Source organism: Haliaeetus albicilla, chromosome 20 (genome assembly GCF_947461875.1).
Source record: "Haliaeetus albicilla chromosome 20, bHalAlb1.1, whole genome shotgun sequence".
Taxonomy (NCBI): Eukaryota; Metazoa; Chordata; class Aves; order Accipitriformes; family Accipitridae; genus Haliaeetus; species Haliaeetus albicilla.
In genome coordinates this window covers 26912888-26934681 of record NC_091502.1, presented here as the reverse complement: position 1 = coordinate 26934681, position 21794 = coordinate 26912888, and the positions used below count along the sequence as shown (strand labels likewise).

The 21794-nt window shown below is 48.5% G+C and overlaps 2 protein-coding genes across 2 annotated transcripts in view; one reads left to right on the top strand and one right to left on the bottom strand.

Annotated features, from left to right (window-relative positions):
• Window positions 1–768: 768 nt before the first annotated feature.
• Window positions 769–6738, top strand: TPBGL (trophoblast glycoprotein like). Its single transcript, XM_069808698.1, has one exon. The coding sequence runs from the start codon at window positions 985–987 to the stop codon at window positions 2056–2058; it is 1074 nt and encodes a 357-aa protein (XP_069664799.1). The 5' UTR covers window positions 769–984; the 3' UTR covers window positions 2059–6738.
• Window positions 6739–10643: 3905 nt separating this feature from the next.
• The window catches only part of PGM2L1 (phosphoglucomutase 2 like 1), a 41302-nt gene continuing 30151 nt past the window's right edge, over window positions 10644–21794 (bottom strand). The window contains exons 11-15 of the mRNA XM_069808694.1: window positions 20972–21065; window positions 19643–19772; window positions 18106–18295; window positions 17443–17576; window positions 10644–15127 (exon numbers count right to left, since the gene is read on the bottom strand). Of these exons, the coding sequence (XP_069664795.1) occupies window positions 15025–15127; window positions 17443–17576; window positions 18106–18295; window positions 19643–19772; window positions 20972–21065 (651 nt within the window). The 3' untranslated portion in view covers window positions 10644–15024. The remainder of the gene's footprint in view (window positions 15128–17442; window positions 17577–18105; window positions 18296–19642; window positions 19773–20971; window positions 21066–21794) is intronic.

The following is a 21794-nucleotide window of genomic DNA, read 5'->3' as shown; positions in this document are numbered from 1 at the left end:
AATCCTCCCTGGGCTGGAAAGGGACCGTGACAGCCCCCATCCCCTCCTCAGGGCTGGAGGGGGGGGTCGGGAACCGCAGCAGCCCCCAACTGCCCCCATGCTGGGAAAGGACCGGGACAACCTCCAAATCATCCCGGGCTTGAAGGGGACCGGGACAGCCACAAAACGCTCTCTGGGGCTGGAAAAGGACCTGGACACCCCCCAAATCCTCTCCGGGGCAGGAGAGTGACCGGGACAGCCCTCAAGCCCCTCCCGGGCTGGATGGGGACCGCGACATCCTCTAACCCCTCCCCGGGTGGGAAGGTGACCGGTACAGCTCCAAACCTCTCTCCGGGGCTAGAAAGGGACCGCGACATCCCCTAATCCCTCTCCGGGTTGAAAGGGGACCAGGATACCCCCCTCTAAATCCTCCCGGGACTTGATGGGGACCGAGACATCCCCTAATTCCCTCCCCGGGCTGGAAGGGGACCGCATCAGACGCCCCCCCCCCCCCAACACCTCCCACAGACACGGGGGCACCGTGGGGCTTGCGAACGGTGCCGAGCCGAGCTGAACCGAGCCGAGCTGAACCGAGCCGTGCCAAAACACCCCGAGCCCCCCCCCGCCGCCTCCCGCCCCCGACGGCAGCGGCCCGCCGCGTTCCTCCGCCCAGCCCGCAGCGCCAGGCGGCCCCAACCCGTCCCCCTTCCTCCTCCTCCTCCTCCTCATCCCTCCTCCTCCCCCCCCCCCGCAGCCGGATTTGGGCAGCGGCGCGGCCAGCGCTCCCAGCAGAGCCGCCGTGTGCGGGAGCCGCGCCGGAGGCAGCTCAGCCCCGCGGGGGAGGAGGAGGAGGAGGGTGGGAGGGGGGGGAGGTGAAGGGAGGCAGGTCCGTCCCCCACACCCCTCCATCACCCCCCATCCACGCCTTCCCGCTCCCCCCGGGCCCCCCCTCCCATCCCACCCCCCTTAGCCCCCCCCCCGGCCCTGCATGCCCGGGCAGCGAGCATGGCCCGCAGGCAGGAGCGGGCAGCGGGCGGCGGGGGCTGGCTGCCCTGGCTGGGGTTCGCCTTGCTGCCGCTGGCCGTGCCCCCCGCCGTCGCCCCCGGGGGTTGCCCGTCCGCTTGTTACTGCGTGGCCACCCCGGAGCTGGTCCAGTGCCGGTACGAGCGGTTGGAAGAGCCGCCGAGGGAGCTGCCGGTCACCGTCCACAACCTCAGCATCGTCGGGAGCAACCTGAGCGTCCTGCGCCCGGCCGCCTTCGCCGCCCGCCCGCTGCCGGACCTCCGCCTGCTCCGCTTGCGCCACGACAACATCCAGACCATCGAGGACATGGCCCTGCAAGGCTTGCCCGCCCTCCGTACCCTCGACCTCAGCCACAACCCTTTGCTCTCGGTGGCCGCCGGCGCGTTCGCCGGCGTGCCGCTGCTGCGCACGCTGCAGCTGAACCAGGCGCTGCTGGCCGCCCCGTTGGAGGAGCAGCTCGCCCTGGCCCTGCGCAACCTCAGCTTGCGGCGCCTGGAGTTGGCGGGCAACGGGCTGCGGGCGCTGCCGGCCGCCCTGCTGCCCGCCGGCCTGGAGGAGCTGGACCTGCGTAACAACTCGCTGCAGCGGCTGGCGGCCGCCGAGCTGCGGAGCCTGGAAGCGCCGGGGTTGCGGGGGCTGCGGCTGACGTTGGGGGCCAACCCGTTGAGTTGCGACTGCGCCCTGCGCCCGTTCCTCGCCTGGCTGCGCGCCGCCGCCGCCCGCGTGCCCGACGCCCGCGGCCTGCGCTGCGCCGGACCGCCGCCGCTGCGCGGGGCCACCCTGCTGCGCCTGCGGCCCGAGGGGCTGGCGTGCGCGGCCGCCGAGGGCGGCGAGCCCGGTCGGCTGGAGACGGCTTCTTACGTCTTCTTCGGCATCGTGTTGGCCCTCATCGGCATCGTCTTCCTCATGGTGCTCTACCTGAACCGCCGCGGCATCAAGCGTTGGCTCCACAACCTCCGCGAGGCTTGTCGCGACCAGATGGAGGGCTACCACTACCGCTACGAGCAGGACGCCGATCCCCGCTGCACCAGCGCCATCGGCACCCCCGGCCTCTGACGGCACCCGCAGCATCCCGCCCTCGCCCCTCCGGCATCCCCGGCATCCGCCCGCCATGCCGCCCCTCGACGCCTCCGCTCCCGGCATCCACCTCGCCCCAGCCCCGTTCCCATCGCCTCACCATGGCACCGCCAAAAATCAGTTTCTGAGGACGAGCCGGCCTCGGGGATGGGTGCTGGAGTGCTTCAGAGTGGGGTGCGCCCTCCCCGGAGGGCTCCAGACCGGCTCTCCCTGCCCGTGCCCTAATCGACCCTGTAGCGCTGATTCCCACAGGGGACCAGGCTGGATCCGTTCCCCCCCCGCCCCATCCCAGTGCCCACGGGCAGGGGGAATCGCATCGGATCAGCCCCGCGGGATGCCAGCACGCAGAGCCCCGATGTTCCCGGGAGGATTATGAGCTGCTTCCCGCGCCTCCTCTCCAGCGGCAGGTTTCTTCGGCGGACTGCGGGATGCCACGCTGCCGGCGGGGCTCGGCACCGCACGCACGTGAGTGTTTGCTTGGCACGTCCCGGGAAGCAGCGGGCAATACCTGAAACTGTCCTCCTGGATGTTCCTGGAGCCTGGACTTGACTTTGACCATGTACAGCTCTCTTTCCTATTAGATTTCTATTTGACAGATGCAAAACTTGATTTCTTTTTTTTTCTTTTTTTTTTTTTTTTTGCTCCAAACACAGAGGAAAACTCACTGTCCTGCCGCTCCCCTTGAGAAGCGATGTGCTTTTCCGAGCCCATTTATCCATTTGGTTCTGTTCGATGACATTTCCAGCTCTTTCCAGGCACAAAATGATGCAGCTGTGTAGGAAACGCCTCTGCCGGCTGCGTGCATGTTCCCCAGGGCATGCGGGGGCAGCCCTTTTCTGACTCTAAAATATATCCTAGACTAGGCTGTCTCAGCACTTTGTAATTCAAAATGAGTGAAGCAAAAGCTCTCGACCTAGTTCACTCGCCCGTGTTTGCTTTAGAACCGTGCCTGTTACTATATCCTAGAGCAAATATATTGAAAGCTGCATCCACTCTATTGTCTATTTTGTATCAAGCTTCTTGCAATGATTTCTGAATATCCACTTGGCTGAGGTGATGTTATCACTGTTGGTTTGCCGGAGGAAGGCAGCTGTGGGCTCCTCTGTAGTTTTGCTGGTGCTTAGAAACTTCTTTTCCTGGGCTGGTTTGGTGGCCAGGGATGCAGAGAGGTTTTGCATTGTGCATTGAGCTCAGGCTCTGTTGGTCCTGATCCTTCCCTGGTAGCAGGGCAGGGACTCAGGAAAATTATCCAGGTAATAGGTCTCTAAAGCAGTTTTTATCTCCTAGGAGTTCTGGTACCTAATTCATGAGACACTGGAGCGCTGAGCATCTATAGATGTGGGGAGAGGCTGCGCAGGGCTGTGACTCACAACATTTCCCAAAATTAAGCTTAAAATGCTGAATCTCAGTGCCGGGCTGAAAACTTAATTGTTGCATTTTGATACATCTGTGTTTGCCTTTCTCTGTACCGGGAGGCTGATACGGGCAAGCCAGGCAGAGGTGAGGACCAGGGCTGCATCCTCGCTGCCCTGCAGCCGCACTGGGACCAGCGCCGGTGTTTGCCTGGTGCTTTGGGATCCTTGACGCAGGGAGCAGCAGGTACCCAGCATGCTGGGTTTGTAAATAAGAATTTTTGGGGATTTATGGTCCCCTGAGCCTGCATGTGTGTATTCAGCTCCTGTACTGGGTGGAAAGTTCTGCTGGGGGAAAGCACAGTCATTTCCATCCCAGGCATTCCTGGAGGCCCCAGGAAGGATGCGACCTGGTGCAGGCTCCTTTGCATTTTCCCCCTTTGCATTTCCTCCCCTTGCAAAGCCCAGTATCAAAGTAGACAAGCCCGGAAAGGGGAGCTGGTGCAGAGCTGTGTGCCTGGGCTGTATTTAGGTAGGGATATGGCACTAGGAGTCAAAATGAGTTTCCTGGGTGCTCTGGGCTTGTCCTGCTGAGCAGGGAGCTGGTTCCCCACTGGAGCCAGGTCCTGGCTCTGCCCCAGTTCCCGGTGAAGGCCCAGAGACCCCCCCACAGCTCAGCTCATTGGAGATGAGTTGCTCTGACAGAAACTTGTTGCATTTTGGGGACCTTTTCCTGAGGTTTTCTCCTCATCCTAGGAGCTTGTGAGCTCTGGTCCCACCTCACCACCCCATGCAATGAGTTACTGGGCAGGTTTATGGGGGAGAAATCTCAGCCTGCCCCTCAACCTCATCCACTTTCCTACCTCCTCCCTCCATTTCCCACCTGCGTGCAGCCAAAACGCAGCCCCTGAGCAAGAGAAAGGGCAACGGGGTGGATTTGCACATCTGGCAGCCACATCTGGCAGAGCACACTGTGCTGGGAGCAAATGTTGCTGAGCATCGTGGGGCGTCCTGGGCTGTGACTCCACCGGAGCAGCATCAGTTCGTGGGTACAGTGCTGGGAAGTCCTGGTGAGATTTAACATCTTGCAGCGAGGAGAAGTGCCTGGAGGGCTTTGCAGGCAGATGGGTGGTTGTTGGACCAGGGAACGCAGCATCCGCCTGGCAGCGGCTGCCGGTGCCTGGTGATAGATGATAGGAAGGAAATTGCCTCCAAGCAGACAGAAAAGTGGCCAAACACATCCTGGCCCCGAAGCCCTTTGGCAAAGGGGTTAGCTGGCGTGGGCAGCCGGTTGCTCCAGCTTTTTCTGAGGCCAAAGGGAGGGATGCAGTGGCTTTTGGTCCCCAGGGATGAGGACATTCCTCCTTTTGGCACTGAGCAGCGGGAGGTTCGGAGCATCGCGTTCCCCATCCTCACTGGGTGCACCAAGACCCCGGGCTGCGTGCTCCGACTCCCTCCAGGGAGGCAAAGCCCCGTCAGCCCAGCAAAGGTGACGTGCGAGCGGTCAGATGTGGGTGGTTGGGTAGATAGCCAGCTGCAGGAGCGTAATTCTTGTGGCTTGTTAACGTTAATATTATTCTGCATGGCGCATACCCCAAGCATGACAAATCAGCAGGATTAGGGAACCTCTGGATTAGTGAAACCAAGACTTGTCATCAAGCCGAGACTCAAAATGTGCTTTTTGGGTTCCCAAAGACAGCTGCACGTTTAGAGAAACCCAGCTGCCATCACATTTCTGTGCGGTCCCTTTCCATGAAGGGCTCAGCGGACGATGAGAACTTCCCAGCACCCCGAGACTTTGGCAGCAATCTGCCACCCAAGTGGAAAGTTACCCTGACAGCTCCTTGAGCCAAATGAAATGCAGGATATAAACAGCATCTGTGGTGTGAATCAAGCAAAGGATGCTCAGAGCCCTCTGCAGTGGCTTGTCACAGAAAAAGAGGGGAAAAACCCCAAAATGTCTATTTATATGCCCCGCATATGAGATGCTTATAAGCTGCCAGTGCTTTCCAACCCAGCATGGTCTTTCAGATCTGCTTTTCCTTCCTTATATCCCAAAGACCTCTGCTGTTTCTTGGGCCGATCCGGCCAAGAGGCAAGCAGTGAGATTTAGCCGAGGAGGTGGACGTGGGTACAGAGGGAGTTGGGCCAGGCAACGCTGCCTGCCCTACCTGCATCCATCCTCCCCCTGCACACGTCCTTGTGGGTTTTAGGTGCTTGTGTTGCTGGACCAGGGCATCCCAGGTGTGCTTTAAGAAGCATTTTTCCTCAAGTTTGGTGGAAGTTTGTCAGGATTTGTCAAGTGGAAATAACTGGGCTGGAGCATCATCCTCATCCCTGCTGACCGTGGGGCTGCGACACCCCAGCACTTGGGCAGGGAAGAAAGTCAGCCACTGGCTGCCTCCCCCTTCCAAAAACACACAGAATTAATAAGAAGTAATTCTGCCCAAGTGTCTTCAACCCTGTGAAGCTTCACTCCAGGCTCCTTCATCCTCCTCCTCTGTTAGCAGGGATTAACCCAACCACCTCTGGAGGAAGGAAGAAACCCTCTGCTTTTCATTTATTCCTTTAGGAAGTGCAAGTGGGAGCTGTCACCCTCATGCATTGGGGAAACCGAGGCACAAAGCAAGCAGGGCTAAGTTCCTGATAGCAGGAAAGGATTTGAGAGAAAAAAACCCACAGAAATGGATTTAAAACCTCGGCAGGGTTCACTTAAAACTCTGGGCAGCTCTGGAACCTCCAAGCCTGGGAAGTGCCCGCTCTGTTTGTCCTTCCTCTGGCTCAGAGGTGACCCCTGCACCTTGCCAAAAAAAGTCACAATTAAATAGGATCCCACCTATTTATCTGTGAGTGCTTCTCATTAGCTGTGTTGGGATAATACTGGGGGACGGGGGCTCCTGGTGCGGCTGAGCACTGACCCACTCAGGACAGCGATGAGCCCTCAGTGGCAGGGAGGGGGCTGGGGACCTGTCCTGGGGGAGAGGGGCTGGGGGGACGCAGCCAGGGTACAGGGTGGCAGGTCAAAGCCCCCAGCAAGAACAGTGGTGTGCCAACCCCCGGGGTGGCAGGGACAGGCAGGAGAGGGACAGGCAGGGCTTGTATGGGCTGGGACAGACAGAGGTAGGCAGGGCAAGGATGCTGAGGCAGGGACGGACAGGCACAGGATGGGCAAGGGACAGGCAGATCCGGGACCTGGAGAGGCAGGGATGGGCAGGCAGGGCACCTAGGACTGGTCAGAGCTGGGATGGAGGGGAGGTAGTTCCCCACACCCCCAAAAAGGGTCTGAACCCCAGTAGCTCGGGCTGCAGCCCCATGACCTCATGCCCTCCCTGCCACACAGGTCCCCAGAATGGGGCCACCTCGTCCTCCTTGGGGTGGTTTTTCACCTCATCGCATGTCTTCAGCCCTGCAGGGAGTTGGCACCGCACAGCCTGGGCAGATGGGGAAGGACATGTTTCCACTAATCTGCCCCAATCTGGATTATTATTTTTTTTTCAAAATAAACCTGCTTTCCCAGCTGTTTTAAGCAAGTTTTTGGCACACTGGGGACAGGTGGGATTCTGGGGATGGGGGGGAGAAGCTGGCAGGGGTGGAGGCAACGAAGGGGGTAACGTGTCTGCTGGGTGTTCCTGTGCCACCAGACTCCCATCGTTTGCTTGAAGAGTGGGGAGCAGAGCATCTTTTAGGTGATTTCGGCAGCACATCACCCAACTTGCGGGGCTGGGATCATCCCATGGTGCTTACTGTGGGCAACGGGGGGTCTTCGCTGAAGTTTTCCCCTATCAAAAGCCACTGAGAAAGAATTTATGTTGAGGGACTGGTGTCAGCCCCAAAGCCTATCTCTTCCCACCCCACCTTCCACCCGAAGCAGGGCTGGGATCTTCTGCAGCTCCTGTCAGGATAAAGCAGCACAGAAAATGCCTCTGGCCATGGCTGTCCAAGGTGATCCATGTCAGCCAGTTTCTGGGGCTTTGGGGGGGCTCTCAGAGAGCCAGGGTGAGCAGGATCAACCCAGGGCAGGTAAGTATTGGTCCCTCATCCTGCATAAGGATGCACGGGCACAGAGCCGCTCCATCCTCCCAGCACGTTTCCCAAGCACTCACCAGCCTGACATTTACAATTACTATTTTTAGATGATCTTCATCACTTCTAATTGTTCAGGCTCCTCAGCCTCAGAGGACACATCCTCAGCTCGGATAGAGACCAAACCAGTTCCCTCTCTCTGGTCCTTCCCCCTCCTGCAATTTTACACCAGTGGGGCTGGCCCCAGCCCTTGGCCCAGGCCTCAGTAATGCTGCCACGTTACATCTGCTCACAGCTCCATTCCCTCCCCATCATGGTACAACTTGCACAAACCTCCCTGCTTCGAAGGAAGCCCCTGAGAAGGACCTTTCTGTGATGCCCTTTTGGGGGAGGTTTCCACGTTCTTCGTGAAGAGGAACCCAGATCATCTCTGATGTGCCACTGGAGAACCTGCATCCCAAAGCCATGGAGATGCTGCTCTGCATGGGCAGGATCAGCCCCTTTCCATCCCCATGGGACAGGTTTCCAGAGCTGAAGGGCAGCCCTTCCCTTCAGGATGGTCCAAACTGGCAGCCTTAGAGGTGGGTTTCCATACACCACTTGGATCTATCTGGCAGATAGCTCAGGCTTGGGAAAGGAGAGGACCTGGGGACCATGAGCACCCCAGGAGCTCAGCTTGGTCCTACCCAGCTCCCTGTCCCTTACAGAACAAGGGGACACCCCTGCGGTGCAGCAATCGCTGCCTGACATCGTGCCACTAGGGTAAGCACCCTGAAGGCTGGGGGGAGCCGAGGTTGCAGCAATGGTCCTGTGGGATTCACCTCCTGCTTCATCCCTCCCTGCTCGGCAGGAGCGAGAGCTGCCCATGCCTGGTGTGGCGTTGGCACCAAGGGAGAAGCATCGCTGCCGCCTCTTTGCCAAGCACGCCGTATCCCACCGGTCAGTGACCCATAAGCAGGGTACGTCACCCATGGACCAGAGCTGGTGGCTCAGTGGACATGGACTAAGTATTTGGCTGTACCGCTGGGCTTTCGGGTAGTGTTTCCTTCTTGCTCTGTGCCTCAGTTTCCCTTTTGGGGAACAGCACAGTTGAAGGCCTCCCCTTGACCCCAGGGACTAGGTTTTGAGGGCTGCCAGTCCTGCTCCAACCCCAAGCCCTTTGAAGGGACTTCTGGTGCTCTGGTATGCTCCATACATTGCTGCGCGCACATAGAAATTATTCATTAGCTTTCCTCATAACGTGATGGGAAGCAGCAACCCTCATCGCTTCTTGCTGCCCTGACACGGACACCAGCCCACAGCCCCCACCAGCAGCCGGGCCACCAGCCGTGTCCTCCCATGGTGAGATGGACCCAACCAGCAGGAGAAAACCACGAGACACAGGCTCCAGAGATGTTTCGTGAGCCGCCAGAGAGCTGAGCCCAAGGGACAGGCCATGTGGGCTGGGCTTGGCATATCAGTAATTAATTTAGTTACTAAATTAACATTTAAATTGACAAGACCTGAATGTGAAGCCAGGCATCGCTGTCTGCCAGGACTCACCAGCCTCCAGTGACCGTGGCTGCTCCCAGTCTGATGTCCCGGGGTCCCAGTGCTGGACCAGTAACATGGATGGACCCCCAGAACCTCCACGCGATGCTCCGGTCCCCCAAACCGCTCCCACGTACCTTGGAGAAGGCTGGGTGATGCCGTTCCTGGAAGAAACGTTCCAGTTCAGCCGGGATAATGGCAGCAGAGCCTGGTCCCAGGGTCCTCCTCTCCCCCCCCGCTGCTCCGCACCCCAGCCCCAAGCCCGGGGGGTCCCCAGCCCTTCCCTCGGCTGTCCCCGCACCTTCAGAGGGGTGCAGCCGGGCAGCTGCAGCCCCCCCCCGGGGCTCCGTCCCTCTGTACGGGCTCACGGTGACATCCAGCGCCGGTTCCTGCAATTACAGACGGTGGAGCCCGTCCGGGTCCTGTGTCCCCCCCCAAACCCGGTCCCTGCCCTGCCGTGTCCGTGGGTGACACCGCTGCTCCCCTCACCCCCAGCCCGAATAAAGCCCTCCATCTCCACGTCCTTCTACTGTTTGGTTTTGGGTGGTTTTTTTTTTTTTTCATTTAACAACCAGTCTGAAGGCTTACTGAGGAATAAATCTGACTTCTAACACCTGTTGAATTTGATTGCATGAGCCTCCATAACAGGGGTATGGTTAAATCTCTCCCTGGAAAGCACCAAGGGATAATTCAGAGCTAATTCTGGTGAGCTGGGAGGAGGAGGGGAGCTCTGATCTGGAGCAGGGGGGGGCCCTTCAGCCTTGGCAAGGAAAAAAAAAACCCAACAGTTCACATGCAGACGCCCCCAGGGATGGAGCCTGCAGCCATCACTGAAGGGATGCGGGAACTCTCCTGGACATGCTGCTGCACCCCCAGGAACCATCTTACATCAACCTTAACAATGCTTTAAAGTAGCCTTAAAATATTAAAGCCAAGCTGGGGTGAAATCAACTCATCTGAGTCTAACAGTGGGCATAAAAACCCCATAAAATCCTGAGCAGAGGGTGATCTCCTGAGTAGAGAGGGACCAGCAAGAGGATAGTCCCTCTCCCTCACCAACTTTCCTCGTGGGACTTTCTATATGGAGCTGAAACCTTTCTTTTGGGTGAGCATCAGGCCCGGGTTGGACCCTCTGCTCTAGACCCACTCCCACCTGCACAGTGCCCACCCCAGCTCACCTGCAACAGCGGCTGCTCCTCTTTCACCCGCTCCCCTTTTCCCTACCACGGGCTCACAAACAGACCCTCTCGCTCCCCTCCCCAGCTCCCTTCCAGACTGTTGCTTTTCCTGAAGCAAATTCACCCCCAAAACTCCAGCCTCTCCTCATTCTGGCTTGTGCCCACCTGTCCTACGGCCCCAAACATCCAACTCCCTTCCCACCTGCTCCATGGTGGCATCAGTGGTGACTTCAGGTCACAAATAAGCCCATCAGTCCTTGGTGCTGAGCCCCTGGGAAACAGAGATCTCATTTAGCATCACCACCAGAAGGATGAGGCTCTGAACAGTTTCTTCAGGAAACGCTGTTGTTCCTCAGGCATTAGGTATCTGAGTGGGCACATGGTCAATATTCCTCCTACACTCGGTCAGAAACAGTTATCCACCAGCTCAGTTTTTGGGGCAATAGTGTTTGACTAAAGACCACCGAAGAAACATGAAGGATTGCTACTACGAAGAGAATATTTTATTACTTATAACACTTCATTCAGCTAAATCCACATAGCAATACACACAAAAATTCTTCAGAAAAGTGCAAATTCTCACTCTGTATTTGTAATATGCCCTAGTTTTACAGAACAGACATCGGGTAAACAAGAGTACAGCTCCAGAACTCCCCAGGATTGTAGACAAGGAGAACGATGCAACTTCAGATACTTCAATCACCTCGTACAAAGCTCCTCTTGAGCGCGCAAAGGGCGAGGGAGGATGGAAAATGTCCTCGTTATCAAGATGGACTCTAACCACCCAGGCATCACCATGCAAAGAGCCCCCCCTCTCTTACTTGTGGGGAGAAGAGGGCAAAAAGGGGTGGGAAAGACAAAACAAAGTGATGACAATATTAGTTTTTACATTAAAGAGAACATCCAAGTGCTTTCTAAAGCAGACCACACATCCCACCCTGCCCCAAATGACCAAAACCATCATTCCACCTTGTGGCTTCTCCCTCAATACCCTGATAGTTTCACACAAACACACTCCCTTTAATAAAACAGGAGCTGAAATCCCTAATACTTCAGGAGCCAGGCAGAGAAGGGGACAAAGTGCTACCTGAGTACTGCTAAATCAGGGAATAATGCCAGAAATTTCAAGCTGCAGGTATCCTCCAAGCAAAGATACAGCAACAGCTTGAGATCAGTCAAGAACTGCCCAAGGCAGGTATAGGAGCCCCAGGCAGTGTGTACAGCATGTTGTAACTCACCTCAATGCCTGAAACAGGAACACACAGAATTTTAATTCTTAATTTACTCTGTGGATGATGTGAGTATTTCCCCTCCTCAGAAGGAAGAGCTGGGTATTTAAAATTAAGAAAATGAGGAGACGTACTCAAGCAAGCTCCTAGTTCTCCTGCAGCCCCAGGGAAACCTGCTGGGGATGCAAGTGGAGGGAAGGGCAAGTGAAACAGAACCGGCTTGCCACCTGAACAGGACACCACGCCAACAGCAAACAAAGCCAGGGCTGTGCTATGTTGGCCTATAGCTAGAGTTGTGCTTGAAGCTTCCAGTCAAACTTTCTCATGTTACACACGTTCCCTCCTTCTCTTCCACACAAGAGTCTGTGGTTCACTCATGCCATAGCAGGAAGCATCCTTTAGAGATGCAGGAGGAGACATGAAGAGCACTTGAAGCTATTTAATCCACAGACTGCATGCTGTATCACAACTAGAAGAAAAAATTCAGCTACAAGGTCTGTATCGTAGATATTCAACCTGGCCTGGCAAGTCTCCTGTACTTACAAAGGTCCTATCCCAGGCCCACAGAAACACAACTTTACCATATAGCTGAGTAAGACAGAGATTAAGTCTGTCACATCAAAAAAGGAAGAGACAAAACCAAGCCTTCCTAATTTTATCAAATGCTAAAAACAAATCATTGGCTGTATGATTGCAGTTTAAAGCAAGTGACTTGCTGTAGACTAGCCTTTGAAGAGGCATATTTTAACTGGAAGCGCCTAGTAAACACCATCCACAGCATACTTTGATCTATTATCTGCTTCCTACTCAAGTTTGAAAAGCCTTTGTTCTTATCTGAAAAGTAGTAAAGAACAACCGACAACTGAAAGAAGGTTGTGCACAAGCCCAACAAACTCTAACATGAGGTATAACAAAGTTACAGGGTGATGAAGTAAGAGAATTACAGTCCTTCACAGTAACAGAAGTAAGGGAAGCAAGATCAGAGGGAGGAAATAAAGGAGGAGTTCCACAAATGGAACAGTATAAATATATCAAACAGTTCAAATACAGTAGGAAAATAACAGTAGCAGCAGTTTAAAAACAGCAATAGTTATTACACCCTTAGAATACATTCAACACATTGTGCCTGTTGCTGTCATTCCAAAAGCACTACAACATCTATAACTTACTGCTCAAATCTATCGACGAGAAGAATCCCAGATACTTAACTCCTCGCATTTTTTTTTAAAGATATTCAGACTATGAACAGTTACCAACTTCTAAGAATGCTGATTTGAAAACATAATCACTATTTTCTTCCATACTGCATTTATAACACTTGCCTACTGATATAAAGCAGATCTCTCTGAAGGAAATTGCAGATTCCTGCTCTCTGTAGGAGCACAAACATAACTCACAAGACATAACTCCTAATGCTACCTGCTACAATATACACACAGCTGGCCTCATCACATACTCTACACTTTTTACAGTGTTTACCTTTGTTCAGAATTATATTCCAAGTACTCTCTTCTGTACTACTAGTAGGCCATTTAAAAACAAAATCCAAAACGCCTAAGGCTTTAATCTGCTGCCAGTGGAACAAATGTCAAGACCTTCTTCAAATTCAGTGCAGTTGGGATCCAGATCTGCATTTTTTCATGAAAACTGAAGACAAAGCAGCAGTCAGAAATGCCTTCACACCTTCTGAGACCTACCCAGTGCTGTACAATAACGTGAGTATACTCTAAGTGTAAATGCTTTCACCCATTTTCCCCACCACATCAGTCAAATGTACAATCAAGAAAAAAAAGTTTTTTGGCATTAGATACATTTCACTCAATTGCAGAACAATTTGGAAATATTTTCTCTTAACTTAAAAAATAAATAAGAATCAGTGGCAAATAAGAATTTGTGCAACACAGACCTTCTGCAGTACATGTACATTCATATACAGCAAAATACTTATCTACGGTTATAGTGCAAAGCTTCTGTCAGCATGAAATACCCAATACCCGCACAGACACGGAAACCTTGGTGCTCTTTAAAGCCATCTAGATGCAACACATACAACAACACTCTGCACAATCCTATGGCATCAAGCTGTAAGGGTATAATAAGATGGAGGACAAATCTAGAGATTTAACAATAGTGGCAAAACAATGGCTTTAACTTAAGTGCATCTTAGGGTCTTTTCACATAACCTTCAATACTGCTAAGTGTCCAGTCTTATCTCTTTCTTTTATTTAATTACCATAAAGTGATAGCAGGGAGGTGTCCAGAACATCACTGACTTTATTCTGAAGATTAACAATTTTGTAGCACACATTAACAAGTATTATTCTCAGTTAATCAATATGCAATTTTTCTTGAAGTGTTGTTTCAGTTAAAGTATCTTCCACAACTTTTCTCTGCCAAAACACAGCTTTTATTTTCTGAAATCCTAGATATCTACCTGAGAATTTCTGTATCAGTCTATTTTTTGGGAAAAGTGATTAACAGTATCACTTTCTACTCAAGCAATGGTAGGAAACAGATAATGGGAAGATGTTAAAAATTTGCCCTAGAAGATAAACAGTATTTGCAAACAGAAATTTTGCTATTCTAACAGAAATTAGCTTAGATGACAAAAAAAATCATGATTTAGTAACTAAAAAAACTAACCAATGGTGTCAGTGTCACACCTCCACTTTCCCCCCTTCCTTTTTTTTTTTTTTTTTAAGTACACAGACAGTATGAATTCAAGCTATCAAAACCAAAAGAGTCACTAGCTGGAATTTCCCATTCAAAGTTACTGAATTTCTGAAACCTTTATTGAAAAAAAAAAAGCTTACGACCCTTTGGAGATGCAGGATAAAAAAAATGGTTACAAGGCCTATGGTACTTAGCATGGGCAATTTAACCAAGGAATGAACAAGTTTATACTCCTCTGGAAGCCTTGGAAAGGCACTACATAATTCAAAACACAGACTGCAAGTGGAACTGCACGTGTTGCCACTATTGTTTCACTGTCAAGTAAATATTTTAAGATACACACAGGAAAGATACAATGCACCAAGAGCACCTTTAACAACAGAAGGATACTTAAGTAGCTGAAAAATGTCATATTGAACAACTTGCCTAAACAAGAAATGCTAAGCACTGAACTCTACTTCAACATTTTTGGAAATTAAGACTGGTGACAATGATACCTACATTCACGCACAACAGCTAGGAAGAAGCAGGCTTTTTTGCAGTGATCACTTCTTTCAAGCACTGCAACTACCCCATTTTAAAAACCTTTTCACACAAAAGGTATTGAGTACCTGAAATTAGTCAAGACAAGATCTAGTGGCTAAGATCAGCTAGCTGCCTTAAACCTACTAGGGCAGTTCATTTGCATTGGTGCAGGTTAATGAGTCTTTTGGTCAAAAGGACAGAAAATTATAATAATAAATTCCACCCTTTTCCCTTACTTCCTCTCCTTATGCCAATTTTCTAGCCCAGACTTTGGTGAAAAGCCTGACAAAAGAATGCTTCTTCTTTATAGAATAAAAATGTAGCTGTTTAACACACATACACACACAGGTATTAAACTGAGTTCTGTTCTTGGTTCCTTTGTTTCACATGACGCAGTGCAGGCGGTGACTTCTTTGAACACCAGTTACAGGAGACCTAAGCAGAGCGCCAGATCAGTCCATTCTTACCAGGTTCAAGGAAATTCTCAATCAAAGCTTCAATAAGCTTCTGAAGTTCTTCTTCTAGCATACTTCTGTCACTAGAAAGAGAACAATACCAAGTCAAGAGGTTTAATAAACACCAAGCATCTATTAAAAAGAAATAAAAAGCAAGATCTGATCGTGATGAACTAGCTCTGTTAGGTTTCCTACCAGCATCAACACGTAAAGACTCCAACCTGCTTGCTTTAACAAGCTACTTTTCAGTAGGGGCTATTGCAATATTAATTTAAATTAATTTAGTTAAATTAAAGAAAAAAATAATCACCACTAGAGGGCTCTAGGCTAACAGAGGGGACACAAGAACTAATAACTGCAAAAACGATGCAAGGCTGGTCAGACACAGACTGTAAATGGATTAAAAAGTAAGAATAAGCTACTAATAGAAGAGGTAGATACCCTATATTCTTCTCTACATGGTGTCCAGATGCCCATGTAGGGCATCTGATTGTATTTTGACTAAAGTGCAATTCAGGGGGACTGGGTAATCAGGCAAAGCATCACAGCTCACAAGAGGACACTGTAATATACTGACCCTTTCCCTATTTAAATGCCCAGACATTCATTTGAGTAAAAAGATAACATCCACATGCACAAACACTAACGCATTGCAATGCTCTTTTAAAAATGCATAATCCCTCTCCTACCCTAGAAGTCTCACTGGAGGGAAAGAAACTCAGTCTGGTTTTAACAGAATAGGCAAAACAGGCTTATTTACATTTGCTTTGCTTATTTGTGGAACTGGCAATGTAGCATTGCCCTTCAGGTCACCACTTCCTTTTCAAGAAAACGCCCAAAAATGCTGCAATAAAACTGACTTTCCTGATGTTCAGCTTTTAAGAATAATCAATAAACAGCAACTCAGAGAAATATTTGCAAACCTATTATAGAGAGGAATGCCTTTTGAGGTTCCTACAGACCATTTTATGCCTTGAACCAGGGAAGCTTGAAAGCTTTTCAATTTCATGTTCCAGATAATAACTGCCATTAACCATAGGTATTATTAAAATTAAAGGCTGATGTATTTTTCTGACTTACCAGAATGAACAGAAGCCCAAATAATGCATCAGAGCATCCTCAGGTACTTTGTATCTCTCCCCGCTACTCTTACTTGTCTGGCCTTCACTTATGTTAAGATTAGGTTAAGGACAGTATTTCTAGCATTTATTTCTTCCTTGTTGGTGCAGTTGTTTGCCTCAACTATATCCTACCTTTTCTTCAGCGCTTACACCAAATGGTACCTTGCCCACTCCCAGGTTTATGGAAGCATGTTTTAACTGAAGTGAGAATTTCCATACCCATGTAACAGAGAAGTGCATTCATATGCCAGACAATCAGAAAGCTCTCTGACCAAATAAATACAAGCTTCTGGCAAGAGCTGCCATTCAGAAAATGGGGATGTAGAACTCCTACCACTTCTCTGACCTGCTGTTATTCCATGGTCAGTTCAGAATAATTTGAAAATATGATTCAAAAGATGGGCCATACCTGTGTTAATGCACTTCATGTAGCAAAAAAAGATGTTTTAAAGAATATTTCAGCAACCTGTGGAAAGCTGTCTAGGCATGGATCTGTGTATCCCCTCATGTGCACATTTCACAAAGGCAATCTACCACTCACTATCCACTGACTACCTAAATCTGACCAAAACATTCAGTGACAAAAATATGCTCACCCTGAATTCCTGCCAATAGGTAAAGTAAATACCAAATCAGAGGCCTCTTTATGTTATTTTCAATTCTCTACTCCACAGGAATGTTGGGACTTGAGTCTAAAAGGAAAGGTACTCATGCAATTTAGGTTAGGAATCCAGTTCAAGGGCCTGCTTCTCTGTTAGCTAGACTGAGAACCTAGGCTCCTCATTCACGCTCCCGATTCCAATGGTGTAAACATACCCTATATTTTTTTTACCCCTTCTAAACTGGAAGAAGCTCATTCCAGGTGGCTGTCAAAAGGGGAAAAACCTCTAGTTACTATCCAGTAGCTTAGAGCAACACAGCAGATTCCCAAATGCAAGAGGAATCCACCTGGGTTTAAGCATACTTGCCAGCAGCAGCACAGTTTTGTCACTTTTTAATTTTAAGTGAACAAGAAATTGGTTTAATAAAAGAAGTCTTACTGCAGCAGATGCTGAAAATTCAATTCTTTGTCTTATCCACTACAGAGGGGATCCCTTATGAGCAGGAATGTGCATCATTCTGGCCAGTTTAACAGGCTGTAATGGTCAGCTGAGGCTCAGGTCTCCAAGGAGACAGACAGCAGAGGAATCCCCACCAGGCAGGGAATCAATTCCTTCTTACTGACCTTTCAGCCTAAAAGGCATCTTGCAATGTGTGCATGCAGACCTGCTACTGACCTCTGTTCGGGCAGCGCACACATCTCTGCGTAGTACTTGATCTTTGGTTCTGTTCCACTTGTCCGAAGGGTGGCAACACAACCATTTTGAAATGTAAAAGTGATCATCTGACTGCTTTTACTCACTGGCAGCACCTACATAAACAAACAACAACAATCTATTACACAACACCCCAACACAAAAGTAGGATTTTTTTTTTTAGTACAACATTCAGTACATACAAAGCTAAATAAACATGCTGAAATCCCCTGCAGTATACATCCACCAGCCAATGCAACAGACTAGACAAGTCATTTCAGCCTGACAGTGCCTATCACCTAGACCAGACTCAGTATTTCAGGATAACAGGACTGCCCCTTACTCCCATTGGAATTCCAACAGCTGGATGCCTGCTAGACAGCTTAAGAGTTGCAGGAGCATCAAGCTCACTCCAACTAATAAAGTTCATTCATTGTTATATCAAAATATTCAATAATAGCCAAGCCATTTCACATTTAAGCAGTTTCCTCTCCAGTAAATGTTATTAAGCAGTTTTAATAGATGATGGTAATTATACTGCCATCTTAGTTGACATAGTACGTCTTTCTGCGTAGTTTTTGGTGTATTTAACTTTCAGTGTCTTCAAAAACGGAACCTCTCCTGCAAAAATACTTTGTAACTCACCGATTTCTTATTCGGCTGGCTGCTGTCATAGCCAGTGGTAATATCTCGTACATGTAATATATTGTAAATACCACAACATTTTGGATAAGCCTGAGGGGCATCAAAGTTCCGAAGTTTCTCAAATATCCTTTTGATAGTAGGAGGATCATAGCACAAGAAATAGGAAGTCTTTGATATGTGATATCCATACCTACAAGCAGATTAACATTTTCAGTCACAAGATTCAGAAGTTCCCTGCACATTTGGTATCTAAAGAAAGTCCCTGTTTGGAAAAGCAATAGCAGAAAAAGAATGCAGTTGTCTCTAAGTATCTGTTTCCACAGCTGTGACAAATGTTTGGACTTTGAAGCAGATTTCACTGCATTACTCAGATCAACCTAAGCTATTTTTAAATTCAAGCAAAGGTTTCAGTTCCAAAGAAATAAACACCAACCATTTGGCTAGGTACAGCCTTGGTAGCCCTCAGGAAATTAATATGCTGCTTTATTCCGACACCATGAAAAATTGTGGCTGCTTGCATGGCTATGGCAGACAACAACAGGTTATTTCAACAGCTTCTGAGGAAGGTAACTGATTATTTAATCCAAGTTAAAACCACTATCCCTAATCAGACCTAATGCAAGTACTCAGTGTAGCAACCACGTTTGCACATTGAAATTTAAGTTGTTCTTCACTATATTCCACCCATTCCTCATCCTGCAGAGACCCTTTTCTCTGCAGCTTAAAAAATGAAATGTGACTGGAAGATGAATCCTTCTATTATCACTATCATTGACACTTTTTCAATCCAGCTGTGCAGAACTGTTTTTGCTACAGTTTGCATATGACAGCATAAATTCCCGAGTGCCATAAAGAGATAAATGCTGACCATCGTTTGTGGTTCCTCATTCCAAGTTTCTAAGGGCCACAGTCTGTCCTTCTGCTGGGCCAGCAGGAAAAGGAATGGCATATACAATTTGCTGTAACTGTGCCACCCGTTCTGTTAAACTTTGGCTGATGAACTGGGCTTATCACAGTATGTGACTTAATTCCGACATAAGCATGTTCCTCATTTTCTTGCCGTGAATTGCGTCCATAGCTATTGAACACAGGCCATTCCTTTAACCTCTGTTCTATTACAAGTCTCTGCAAGAACAGCGCATGATCTTCTAACAATCCCCAGACTGTGTTTAAGTGAAAATAGTAAGTGTTTAAAGAGAAGCACACAGACCACAACTAAGATATAGCTACCCATCAGAAGATAAGAGAAGTAACATAGCATGAATCAAATAGAAAAGTTTGTCCTGGTGGATCCATATGCAAAATTCTACTCTTTCAGAATTTATTGCAGGCACATGATAGAAAGGGCCTCTTTAGTCCTTTGGGAGATAGGGTGTTCAAGGGGTATCTGTAATACTCAAGACTGTAGTCCATCTTAGCATCAGAAAAAACAACTTACAATGAGAAAACATCTGAGGGACACATTAAAAATATTTACTAGATTATTCCCAGCTCCAAAATAGTTAAGTAGAACATACTAGTGAAAAATACAACTTACGTTTCATATATCTCAATGAGTTTCTGTGCTAGTGTTAGGTTCTTGCCCTCCAGGTAGGTTGCCATTTCAGCTATAACTACAGCTGCACTTACACCATCTTTATCCAACACTGATGTGCCACACATGAAGCCTAGAAATAAAAAAATTGATCATGGAAAAATAATCTGACATACTATTACACTACTTTATTTGAAGTTTTAACCTTCTTCCTGTAAAAGAAAGTTGGCCAATACATGTAAGCTGTTTTTATTATTGCATATGCATTCCCCTTTCCTAAGAAACCTAACTGACTTAGGGGTTACAGGGCTGGAAAGATAATAAATTAATTACAGATTGATAACATCTGCTCTCTGATGAGATCTCTCATAGTACGGTGCTAAACATAAGTCTGCTGGTTTTGTGCAAGCACACCGATATCACAAAGAGTCTTGCCACTAATCTGAACCAAAGGAACCCATACAGATACAGCCTTGGTAACTCAAAAACCACTGCTCCACAGTACTTCCAAGATGCCTTCTTTCTGAAGGGATGCATGAGCAAGATCTTAATTCCTTATGGTTAAAAGCTTCTTTAGTTTTATGAATGAAACTGGCATAAGCACACACCCTCTTCACTGCATGCTTCATTTTCAAATGCCATATTATATGTGAACATGCTGTCCCAGAAAGCTGCCATTTATCCTAAGAAGTGGAGAATTCCTATAGCCAGAATGCTCGCTACAGAGTTGTCTACAGGTAAGTGGCATCAGCAAGATTACCAAGATAGAGTGCTCAAGGAAAGGTCAGCAGGACTATTCACACACTTTCATAAGGTATTCAATGCTCTTCCTGCACATTTGGATTCCTCACATATTGTTCTGAAGTATGAGGGGACAGTATACAGCTCCTGGAGGAACTGCAGCACTGGTGCGATGGACAGCATGACCAAAGCAAGCCACCTTCCAGTTCCACATAGTCATTAATAGTGAGTCCTCGCAGAGAGGACCTGTAAGATATTAAACTGCTTAAGAACAGATCCTATGCTTGATCTCACCTAAAAGGCCACAAAGCAACAGCAGTTTGGCTCTGGCATCTCAGGACTTTCAACCTGTACCAGAACAGGTTTGTATGAGGAAATTGTACAAGCACAATACCAGAATCAGAGATTTGTGTATCATGTATTCTGATAGTTGGCAAGTTGATATGATGAGAGCAAAATACCAACACTAATAACTAACAAGAACAAAAATAAAGTACTTTTGTGTTTTGTTTCATAACTAAAACCACTCCTTTTTAGTCACATTTCCCCCACACAGTTCTCAACATTTTAAAGTGATATTAACATACATACCAATAGACTCCTCAAATGCAAAGAGAACTACTTTTCCATTATCAAGGAGATCTTTTACTCTACTTCCAATCCATTTAAAACCAGGGAGTGTTTCCTGAAACAGAAAAAAAAGAGAGTGCATTAGATACACATTTTCTATTTAGTTTCAAGTCAAGAAGAAAATGTAGCCACTACTCCTTTTACTTCTGGGATGCTTCAGACAACAACAAAAAAATAAGGGTAAAAAATGATGATGCACTTTTTTGAATTTTAAGGTAAATGGGAAAGACTGCCGCAGAGTCAAAACACTAAAGCTTAAGGACATTTTTCTGATTTTCTTGAAATAATTTCCCTGAATTTAAATCTAAATAACTGACAGAATATGGACAGTAAACACAAACATTAGACAACTCATATCTTCAGCTTAGATTATGAATCTAAGGTAAAGAGTCACCAGATAGCATTTTACTAGTGAATACTCAGCTAGTGCGTAAATATCAAATCAAGGAGTAAGCATGCTTGAGACTGTGGTTCTCTGAGATCAGATAAGATCTTCCATGGTGCTTATCAGATGAGACAACAGTATGAAGTTATTCAAGAGGAAAAGTTAGAGAAATATAAACAGCAATTTTGAGTAATGGGAGGGAAGAACACTGCTTGTGCTCTTCAAACCATGCAAAAGCAGTCAAAAGCTTAGAAACAGTCCTCCTTGGAGAGAAGGAAGGTACAAAGAGGGGAAGCTTTTAGAGGAGACCCAGGGGTTCTGTAAACTCCTAGCTTTTTTTTTTTAGTCAAATGTATCCCTTCCCAGACCAAAAGAAAAAAAAAAGACAGTATTTAGTAA

Bases quoted from the DNA above. Each gene is read 5' to 3' on its own strand.
- TPBGL (XM_069808698.1), top strand. From the start codon at position 985: ATGGCCCGCAGGCAGGAGCGGGCAGCGGGCGGCGGGGGCTGGCTGCCC.